Consider the following 12,155-nt stretch of genomic DNA (forward strand, 5'->3'; position numbering starts at 1 on the left):
TCTTTGTTATCACATACATGGGGATGAAACTCTCACAAACATCAGAGATTTTGCTTTCTCAGTCCCTATTCACAATGGAAATGGCCAGCTCAGTCTCTATGAAGATTTATGAGAACTGGGTACTAGACACAAACCTCCCTCCTTTGCCCAAATATCATTACATAGTTTTTAAAATTTGGGTGATGTATCATATACTCTTGTCTTAGAAAGATGATGATAAGGTTGAATTAAGCCTCAGTAAACAAGTGATCTTATTACTTACAAATGACAGGTTATTTATGATAATTCCATGGTTTTCTTTGTTTGTTTTAAATAGCCAAATGAATATTTTCCATATAAAGGCCATCTTGACCATCTTTTTTTGTTGAATAACATTTCTATAAAGCCATCCTACAAATTTTTTTGTTCAGATACAAATAAATTTACTGTAGATGGTAGTAAAACTTTCAGCATCTGTAGGGCAGTATTTCAAAATGTTATGTTCAGGAAGTCACCATAGGCAGGGCATAAAAATAAACATTGTAGCAACTAAGAGCTAGATTCAGCAAAAACTTATCATGGTCTGCTCTACTGACTTCTCTCAGAAATCCCAGCAAACACTGGTCACATGCTTAGTGGCAAGAATTAACAGGTTAGGGCACTAAAGCTGAGGCTGTTGTAAGTACCAGTACTAACAAAAAGTACTGTTCGTATTTTGCTCAAATCACGCAGCAAAAAACAAAATAACTAAAATAGACATAACTTTAATAGTCTATTTTTTTTTCCTCTTTTTGCTTTTTTTTCCCTTTTTTCTTTCTTTTTTTTTTAATTTTGTGGATTGAAATAGTAAACTGAGTGTACTTTAACTGTTATCACAACGTGGTCAAGAGGTCTGTGTCTTTTACCATTTACACACAATTGTTCATGACAGCATGTTATCAGCCTAGTGGAAACCAGGGGTGTTGTATGGTAAGCAGTGGTGGTAGTGCACCTAGTTTTTATATTATCTAACTTGAAAATATGACTCTTCTAAGATTCCTTTTTCTTGATAAAAATAGTTTTCACCAAACGTTGGTGGTGCACACGCACTACCACTCATGCTTGGCATCACACCCCTGACGGAAACATATGCTCTTATTTTGTTGATAAAAAGTATTACAAAAATTTCCATACAAAAACTATTTTCATAGAAATCTTGCATTTCCACAAATAAACCTGAACATTTTTTTTTTTTTTGAAAAAAAAAAAACTGCTCAAGAATTTTGTTCATTTAGTACTGTGACTGTATTGAAAAATGCAGTCCTCCTCAAAGTTCTCCACATTCACTTCTTTTAGGTAACCCATTCTACTTCCAAAATTAGTGAGAATTGCACAGGCTCCATTGAGTTCAATTAGTAGCAGGAACAAAGGCTTCAAAACCCATTCAAACTAAAATGCAAGTCTCTATGCATGAAATACATTGCTTTCCCACCCCTTTCCCCTGTCCTTATTACTCCCCCCCTTCTCACAATTTAAGAAAAAAAAAGTAATTGCTTTTATCTAAAAGTTGTAAGATAGATTCTTTTGTACTCACAGACCTTTTATTCTTCTAAGAATTGGGTCAAAATTATGGATTATTCTTGTTTTTTATCAAAGTTCCAGCCCAGGTGAATTTAAGTTAATGCTTTTTTTTTTTTTTTTTTTTTTTTTTTTAATTATTTAATTATTATTTATTTATTTAGTTCAGTGACACAGACAGTCCAAAAAGCAGGTGAGCATCTCCATGTGTATTCTTCTATTCATGGATTCATGTTTCTTTGTTGTAATATTTCTCCCATCCAGGAAGCTCATACCACCTGTCCTGATGGCAGTTACAGTCTACCAACAGTAACCAATACTTCTATGTTTGGAAGTTCAGAAGAACTTATGGTTTCTTGTTTCACTACAGTTCTGAGATATTACTTCTACTAGACTCCTTCTGTGGTTAGTAGCATTTCAGATATTTATTCTCCATCTCCTGGCAACGGTTGAACTTCAAAAGGAACCTGTAATTTCTCATTGAGACTGCATTTGAAACCAGCCACAAAACTCATATGGAACATTCATTCATTCATAATGGTGGAAACCCACGACGAACAGTGTAACCCTGCATAACTTGGTTGATCCATGATGCTTGTGATTTGAGTCTGGCCATTGCAACTGTTGAGATCACAGAGTCTTTAGTTCATAGACACAGCGGCATGAGGTAACTCATTTTATTTTGCACAGGTTGCATATTTCCACAGGAAACATTCTCGCAAGGTTGTTTGGAAAAAGGACGACAGTTTGTGCTTGGGGTGTTAGGCTTCCCAGCTCTACGCCATGGTTTCTTTACCTGGCAACCTTCTGTCGTTAAATGTGTGCATGTTGATAACTTCTTCTGTTTTCACAATAACAGGGGCCTGTGGCTTGTGTTTTAATCGACGCTGACACTTCAGAGACATCCTTAGCTCCTCTACCATGGCACTACAGAAGGACCTCTAGAGAGAGAAATAGAGGGGGGAAAAAAAAGAAAAAAAAAACACATGTCTGTAAGAAGTATCTAACTGTAATGCCTAGAAGCAGATTCATTCCATTGGCACAGCCGTGTCAATCCTGTAAGTTTGCTTTGTCTCAGCCTGGAGCTCATAACAAATTAATGTCTTTTAAATATGCATCGCATAATAATTAAAATGACTTATCAAGCTGTGATGACTCGCTGAAAAAATTCACCTTGTCTCTACAATTATTTATCTTCCAGCTACTGACATGCATGCACATGATACATAAAAATATTTCAAACAGATGTTCTGTTAACATAGTTTAGCTTTACAGGATAACATCTGAATTTAATGTGTATATTAGGTATTCAGTAAAATTTCCCTTTCTATATTTTAACACAATGCATTTAATTTCTATATGGTTTAATTTGTTGATCCTTAACAAAACAGTAAGCTATAGAGTGGAAAATTTACCTAAATTAATATCTAACTACTGTTAAAATGCAGACCTATTACTGAAAAAAAGGAAGCTACTTCATTTCTTTTTCTAAAAAAAATTTCTGCATTTGAACACTTCTTCCACTACCAAATATTATTTTGTAGAATATATTTTAAAAAATCTCCATGTTTATGGAATCAGAAAAAAATGTAAACATGTTTTCTTCAATTAGATCCTCAAAGCCATTTTTCTTATTTTTCCCACAGTGCAACACATTTGAAAAGCAACTTAAAATCTCCCTTATTACTCTGATTTGAATGAATTCTGAACTGCTAATATCGTGCTGAACTATTAACTCATTCTTGGTCTTAGAACTGAGGAATGGAATAAACAGAGGGGTGAAGAAGAGAAGTCTCAATTTCAGGATCTTTTTCACTTTTTTCACTTTTATCACATGCTCTAAGTGAAATGTCTACCAGCTAATGGATAAACGTATTCATGAAATAATATATCCTAGAGCCTGAAATAGCATGACAAGCTTCTGACAATACTTCCCATGCAAAGCAATCGAGTTGCGAGACTAGGTCCAGAAAGCTTTTAAGGAACTCATTCTACCTAATTCTTTGGAAGACTAATTTCAGACTGTGTTTTTCAAAATCCACATTCAGTTCCAACCTCAAGAACTACTAAATTAAGAATTGTGGCAGATATTGCAACTCTTAATCTGTGCAGCCGTTCATCAGCTGGAGTGTGAGCTGAACACGAGACACATTTGAGACTATCAATTCAATAGTGTTTTCTGCCAGAGGAGATTTAAACTCTAGAGTCTCAGCAGAGGACTGTAAAATTAAAGGAATGAGAACATATCAGGGTAAAATTACTTCCAGTTTCCTCCTACTTATCCTATTCTTCTTTACATAAAGGCAGTGAATGGAGGCAGAGTGGGAGAAAGGGAGAGAGTGAGAGCACTAGTAACTCTGTAGATTAGGCATTGGGGAAGTCAGTGGGAGAAGAAATCCTTCAGGGATAGTTTCTGCTTCATCAGTATATTTAAGTAAAATTCTATATAATGACAAAGAGTGCAAATGTGAGTTTAGTTCTGTCTTCAGTCATAGGATAGAACTCAACTTGAATCTCCCAAGTCCTGAACATACCCTCTTCTCAAATATTTCATATGAACAGGGGATATGCAGGAAGGAAGAAAAAGTGTAATCTTCCCCTGCCTGAGATGCTCTTCTTTTCAAACACTTTTTTCTCCCACTGAGTTTGAAATAAACTAATGACGCTTACTCAACTTGTGATAGAAAAAGGAACGTGCAACTAAGGTAAATTTGAAATTTGAAATCCAAGGAACAAGAAGGCCTATTTCTTTGGTGTAATCAGGCATGAGTTCTTTGGAGGCCAAATTTCAAGTCAAAACTCATCATTTCTGACTGCCTTCACAGAGTAAATTCTCCAGTGGACACTCATTAACTATCTCTTTTCAAATACTCAAATATTCAAATGTTCTATGCACTGTGTTGAGATAAAATATGAAACTTATGGTTTACACTGTGTGAAGATATTTGCTGAAATTTCCAAATGAATGCTCTGAGCCATAATACACCAGATTGCATAAGTTATTCTTGATTAACATTGCATAGAAAGCAGGAAACTATCTCCTTTCTTTCAACTGTGCTTTGGAAGAAAGTATTCAGTCCTCTTAGAATTCATTTTTAAAAGATTGCTGTTGCTTGACATCAGAACTGCAGTTATGCTTATGGAACTGAAATTAGCCCTGAAATCAAACTGCAATATTTAATATTTCCTACAGGCTCACATGTGAAATTACTAAGGCACGAAGATCTTGGCATTTTCACCATGTGCAGAACTTAGCACATAATTCAGGAACTTCACAGGAATTTGTTTAGAAGCAAATGCTGCAGCTCTCAGTGATACATTACCAGCAGCCAGTGTATTGCTCTCACCTCTGGAATTAAGACCTAGCTGAAACATTGAAATGCTACACTGAAAAATGGTGCATTACCATTTAAAACTTTCAAGATTTTGTTCCTTGCTCTCTCTGCCAAGAGATCTTAAAAAGTGACAGAACAGAGTTAATGCTATTCAAGATTCATCAATCCACCAAAATGTTTTTTTACAGATATGCAAACACTTAGCAAGAGGTATCAATTTTTAGACACTATCAGTATGAATTACAATACAATCAAAGGATTACAATCAAAGACCAAAGAAGATGCATGTACCAAATGCTAGCATTCTGAAATAACCTGAAAATAACATCTGAAGAAAACTGCCAAATGTATTCCTTGAGAATTTTATCTCAATTGGAAAACTCTTATAATGAACTCCATAAAATGAGAAATAATGCCAAGATTTGTTAGAAAGGCACTTAACAAAATTTTGTGATAGTTATTTTATCTAGGAAATTCTTGCGCTGTGTTTTCAAGTTATGTTATACAAATTAAGTTCACGTGAACTTAGCTGCATGCATTATACGAAATAAAAAAAAACCTAACTACTTCATTTAGTATCTTTTTTCAGGTATGCTATGCATTATTTTTAAATGATCAAATGTCTTAAAAAAAAATAAACAATATTGTCTCCCATACAGTACCATCTCTTTGGTAACTAAGTACTGAATAAAAGAAATAATACTTTTTTTTTTTTTTTCTTAAAATTTCATTCACTGAAATAGTCATCCATTTCAGAACAGATGAGTTCAAGGTTATGGAAAAGTTCATGATGTGGATTCTTTTCTTTGGGTTTTGTCAGAGAAATACGTCATACAGAAAAGTTTTCCTACATATTGAAAAATAATGTTCAAAAAAGTTTACAAATGATTACTTCACATTTGACCTTTTTTTAATATAAATTCTTTCCTTGTCTCTTTTTTATTCCAGTCAGAGTACATTCTCAATTTTCTGTACAGTTAAATTTTGTGTTCTTGCACAAGGAACAAGTTGGAATACATCTTTTGGAAGAACATGATGTGAAATAGAAAAGCAGCTATGTAATACTTTCTCTGACAAATAAAATATATTTTCAGGCATTATTTTAGAAAAGATAATCCATTGTCTCAATGTTGATATCATCTGACCATTCAGATTGTTGGGAAAAAGGGTGAAATATTTTCAGAACTTGGAGGTTATATTTCAGATCTTGCTGTACACCATGAAAATGAGCTCTTTAAACAGGTATTACAAGATTCACTTCATAATTCAATTAAAATAACCTTTTGCCCTGACTTAGCTTCCACACTGCAGGCAAATTACAAGAACAAGTTATTATTGATTTTTCCCCCAACACTTACAAAATCATAAGTTGTCTTCCTGAATGGTACCAAAAAGTAAATGTTGCCTCCAAGTCACCTTAGATACAATCAAATAGCAGGGGAATTGGAGGAAGGCATACAGATTGCTGAACACTAGCACCATTAAGTGCAACTATTCTGTTGCAGCAAGCAAACACTACAAAACATTAGAAAAAATGTCTGTAGTTCTAAGAAAAGACTTCAAGTGCACAAAAGAAAATTTTAATCAGAGCTGTAGTTTTTAGCCTTTTAATGCAAAGCAATTCTTAAAAGAAAAATAAAAACAAAAAAAACCCAACCCTCTTCTCTGTAAGTGTGAAGAAATAACAGATACCTCTTTCATCTTTCATTCTTTGCCACAGCTGACAGCTCACAAATCATGAAGAATCAAGATAACCTTATAGCAGACTGTTATCATTGTTTACAAACTTTTTACATAGCTTGTGCGTGGTGCTACAGCCTGAAAAAAAATGTTTCTTTGCATGCATGTATTAATATGAAAATTAGGCAATATTTAACTGTTTTTCATTATATTGCTTCATAAGAATTTAGAAAGGTAATCAGAAAATATATTAGCATTTGTTATACACAGAATTATGAAACTGTCACTATAAGTTTTGTTTTTAATGTCCTAAAAAGAGAAACAAAAATATAATGGCAAGCTAAAATCACTTTTAGCATTCTGAGTAAAGTGAATAATATTCTATCTGTTTTAAATATAAATGTCACAAGTGTTTCTTTTTTATAGATTTTTCCCTCTTTAATGGATTTAATATAAAGTTGACTATCAACATTTAGCACAAAACTATAAGATTTATGTTTAATTTCATTATTACTTCGAGTCTTGCATGTCAGATATTATTTGAAATCTTGTTAAATTCTCTTAAAGAAGTAGCAGCAGTAATCCTGCATATTCTTGCTATATTATGGGTCAGTGTTCTAGCACTTAACAGGATATATCAATCAAAGTTTTTTCATATTCATGAGGTTAGCTGAGACTCAATGCACAGCTCTTCCCTGCCCTTCCCTTATAATCATTTTTTTTCCTTCCAAATGCCAGATATTTTGAATGCATTTATGAAAAATCTGTCTCAAACCCCTGAAAAGAAATATAAATCCTAGCAAAATGTTTACATAAGATCGCAAACAGATGAGAAACTAAAGGAATGAAAAAAAAACTTGGAAAAAGAGATTATTTCATGGAATGTAAGCATTATCTTATTAAAATAAAATGTAGTTATAAAGCTTAGATTTTTAGGATTCTTAGTTATGTATCTTATGTTAAACCAAAGAGTGTACACACACATATATCTGCACACATTAAAAGATTTTGCTATAAACTGTTCCGATGTAGTATATTTTCAATCCATAGTAAGTGTAATACACATATACACTGAAAAGTAATTTTATAACAATTAGCTGAAAATATTACCTGAGTATTCTCAAATTCAGTTTTAGCAATTGTTACATTTTTGGTAGGAGTAGAATTGGGAGCCATTTTAAGAAGTAATTTTCAGGATAAAATGTATGTGATATCCATCACCTACTCAAATACAGACCAAAATCAAACAAAATGAAAAATGTTATTCTGTAAGTTAAGTTTTGCTTCCACCATCATATCTGTGAATTCAAGACCACTAGAGTTGTTCCAAACAGCTTGGTGAGACATGAGAGGTTTCATTTCGTAACTGAATAGAATATTGATTATTCCAAGACTTTTCTAGCTTCTATAGAGAATTAAAGAGTGCGATTTTACTGGCCCTTCCTGCAGCAAAATAGCACTGCTACAACCTGAAAAAATCTTCTGAACTTTATTTGAGCTTAGATGATACACAGCATGTCTCAGCTGACCAAAAACAATCAAACAAAGTAAAAATGAACCCACCAATCCTTCCCAATCTGCTCAGTCTCCCTCTCTGCCCTCCCTCAAAAAAGAAAAAAAAGAGAAAAAACACCAGGTCACTTGCAGCATAGATTATTATTAGCATCTCTTTGTAGGACAATAAGATTCCAGCTTGCCTTGAATGACCTGCTCAATAGAATGTTAATCGTTGTCCAGAAAACAAGTTCAGCAACTCTCCAATTCTAAAATTGATTTCCTAATGTTGTTACATTGTTGTTACATGTACTTTGGTGAATTCAAGAGAGTTCTAGTAAAAAAAAAAACACCTCTAAGTCCAGTTACAATCTTCTGAAAACAATTCAGCCTGCTTTCCAGCCTGAGTGTAGCCTGGTAGCTATACTAGTTCCTATGAATGTTGGGGAATTCATTTCACTGCAGAAAGCTTTTTCAAAGGTGACTTCATACAGCTCCTGCCAGCAGCCTTTCTGAACGTCACACTGACCATGATGTTTTTCTGACTCACCTGTGGACCTAGGCTGGGGCAGATGGGATTGCACTTGTGTGGTTCCACTCTTTCCACTCAGAGAAATCCCAGAGGATGGCATAGGACAATTGCTCATCAGCCCCGAGGGCTCACTCTCATGCAGGATTCCACAAGGTTTCATCCTGTCATCTCTCCTTTTAACAAGTATATGAGGCCACTGGGGAAATAATGAAATAATTTGGGCTGTGGTATCATCAGCATGAAGATGATTCACAGCCCTGTTCTCTTGTCAGACCAGGATGGTGCAGTCATTTTGTGCTTCCAGTACCTGGCTGAAGGGGTATGATGGAAGATGGGCGCTACAATGGACTAGTAAAGGGAAGCATCCAAAAGATATCATCTACCCTTATTACTCAGTTCTTCTTCTTGTAAGGAGTCTGAGCTTACAATCTCAGGTTCCTCTAGGTTCCTAAGTTTGAGTCTGGGTTTCTGAAATGGATCCATGGCAAGAAGTGCATTTTGTCATTTGGATCTAGGATAGTGGCAATAATTTCTAATGGTGTGAAACAAACAGGCCTTCTTCCAGAATGGATTACTGCAGTCCAGTTTCTCTGCAACAGCACCTACATGTGACTTTCAGATGCTTAAAAAGTGTTGATAGCTATTCATAGCACTTCAGACATATAAATGTCACTGAGCAAATAAATAACAGTGTATACAGTAGTGTCCATCTGATTTAGAATGATATCCAATGCTTCTGTATCTTCCTATCACCTCTGTGTAGGATATTTCTCTGCTTTCCAGCAGAGAAATCAGTCTCCTGAAATACTGTGCCACTGGCTGTGAAATTTCATTTACCTGCTAAATCACTTTTGCTCCTAAATCTAAACTCAGTCTTTATTTGTCCAAGGAGAAACAGAACTGTTGATCTTCAGGCATGGTGAAAAGATCTGCTGATAATATGTAATCAGTCTTTTGGGGTATTAATCTACCTGGATTTAAATACTGTTAGTATCACCATACAATTTAATTTGAAAATAGATAGTCTATCTTACAGAGCCACTTTAGAAAATAAACACAACGTGCCTAAGAATAATTGTAGCTAAACAGGTTTTTTAAAGTCTCCTGAACTTAAGTCCACTGTACATAATTCACTGTAAAAATATGCATTAATTTTATAGTTCAATGTGATAGTATAAGCTTAATATAAAATCTCACATGGCCTCAAATCATGTTGAACAGAGAGACTAAAAGTATTAATTTAACAGAAGTGGTTTCCATTGTTTTGGAAACACTACTATAATCATATTGCACTGCATAGTATTATATCAGTTTCCTCATAATTACATGGTTTCTTCTGACAGTCTGGAATATTTTCTCAAATTAAAAGTAACTCAAAGTGCATTGCTGGCTCATACTGAAGTGAAAGCAACCTAACTAAAAGTTCATTGGAACCAAATTGTTGTCTGACTCTGAACTCACTGATGCAACTGTATATGTAAAGTACCTTGATACTAAGGCTGTTTATGCTACATTTATCTATAGCATAGCTGATTAAGTAAAAATGCAAATATTACTATTTATATACTAAAATATTTGTAAATATGACATGTTAATGTAACATTTAGAGGAACACATCTCTTTCTACTGATGAGTGAAAGAGAACTATAATTACTACAAAGTAAACGATGTGTTGAGGTTTTCAAATATTTTTATACATATTTAAATTATCTGTGTCAAAGATAAAATAAATGAGATCTGGAATATAAGCCTTGATCTTTCAGAGAATATCCGTGGAGTGCTAGTAAGCCTTTCGAAATCACATTCCTATAACTGCTTATGCAATGGGCAGTTTTGCATACATGTCAATTCTCAATTAAAATAGAGATCTTGTTTTTTAATGTTTTATTGTTTGCAATTGATTTAAAAAATGTCATAATGTGTGAAATTCTTTATTTCCATTTATTCCATTTCTCTCTTTTTTTATCCTTTTCTAAAAAAATGTGGGGTGCTTGTTCACTTTTAAGTTTTCCTCATCAGAAAATATCTTCTAATACTTAGCTGGCTAGTTTCCATGAGGGCATTTAATTATATCCTCAAGTAATCTGTCAGCATACACACATAGAAACCATGCAAGCCTGTAAATCCACATTTAGTTGCTCAAGGGAATGTAAGATGATAGAAGTTTCCAATTTTCCAATCTCATATCTGCACAATGCAATGTGCTAAAGCTGAAAAAAACATTTACTTTTATGAATTGCCACAGTTGCTGCTGTTTCTCCCAGCCAACATTAAAAATTCCGAGGTTTCTTCTTTACAAAATGTGACATGACAATATAAATAAAACATTACTGACTCTGTAGTGTAGAAGTTATTCGGGGTATAAATCCCAAAGCTTTCACTTTGATTTACCATGAATTCCCATGTTTTGTTATTTATTTTAGCCTGAGGAACACGTTTTTCAACTTTAAAATCTTTTGAATTTGTCTTTTCTGAAAAGTTAAAATATCTCCATCCTGGGATTTACTTTGGGGTTGCTTGAAAACTATTGTAAACTAATGTCCTAACTATCAAAGGCTTTTGATTTTAAACTATTAGGAATATTTTCTGAACTGCAGTAATGCCGCAGATTTTGTGAAGGAGTTTGATGAAAACTAATGTAGCATTTCTTTATTTATTTTCAATCTTGTAAAGTAAGAAGGGATCCTAAAATTCTTCTCGTTTTTTTTCTTTTTTCATATGAAATGATTGATGCATTTCTGTTTTGTATTGTTGTTAAGATAACAATTAAAACAAAAAAATAAATGGAAATAATGACTTCTGACATATACTGTTGACAACTAAAAATTCATAATATTTCAATATGGATTAACTTATTCCCAAAAGAAGTCAGAACAAATTACATGTATGCACTTTGCCCATTCCCATTCTAAAAGAAAGTGTTCTAAGTCATAAAGAATTAGATTTATCCTGGTGCAAACAGATGATAGAAGGACCTTGGTAAATAAAGCTCATGTTAGCATTTTATACTACTTCCATGTAACAAAATTGGAAACTGTTAAACTGTATTTAAGAGGACAATGTCAATTGTTACGTGGTTGTAGTGCAAAGCTTCTTCAACCCAGCAGTTCTTGTTTCCTCTTTACCTCTTGCAAAGGTGTGGGTCTCCTACCTGAGTAAAAATAACTTTCAAAATTACTTCCTGAGATTGGGCCAATGCCAGCTTTTCCAAAGAAACTATGACCAAGATAGGAACAATCACTTGCAGGGGTGACAACATGCAAATGTTCTGTGAACATACATTTGTCACTCAGCTATACCATAAATTTTGACCTAAAGTTTTCAGCAGTATACAAGTACTTTCTACCACATAGCTTACTTTTATGGCAGTTACCTAAATTCTGTGTTAAAGTGGTATCAAAATGGAAATTATCTCTGAAAAGGCTTTATCCAAAAAGGATAAAAATGAAGGAAAGGTCAATAAATACTTGAAATGAGACCCATCAATATATTAAGCTAAATATTAATGGTCTACAAGTCAATTTTTTCCCTGGCTGTTATGATAATAGCGTGTGCTCTACAAAAATAAATAAATGAAG

General features: G+C 33.7%; 1 protein-coding gene across 1 annotated transcript in view; it reads right to left on the bottom strand.

Moving 5' to 3' along the window:
* Positions 1-1,643: 1,643 nt before the first annotated feature.
* The window catches only part of GRIK2 (glutamate ionotropic receptor kainate type subunit 2), a 366,322-nt gene continuing 355,810 nt past the window's right edge, over positions 1,644-12,155 (bottom strand). Inside the window, exon 16 of the mRNA XM_085217584.1 lies at positions 1,644-2,477. Coding sequence (XP_085073710.1) covers positions 2,313-2,477 — 165 coding nt within the window. The 3' untranslated portion in view covers positions 1,644-2,312. The remainder of the gene's footprint in view (positions 2,478-12,155) is intronic.

The sequence above is a fragment of the Meleagris gallopavo genome, chromosome 2 (genome assembly GCF_905368555.1).
Source record: "Meleagris gallopavo chromosome 2, MGAL_WU_HG_1.1, whole genome shotgun sequence".
Lineage (NCBI taxonomy): Eukaryota > Metazoa > Chordata > Aves > Galliformes > Phasianidae > Meleagris > Meleagris gallopavo.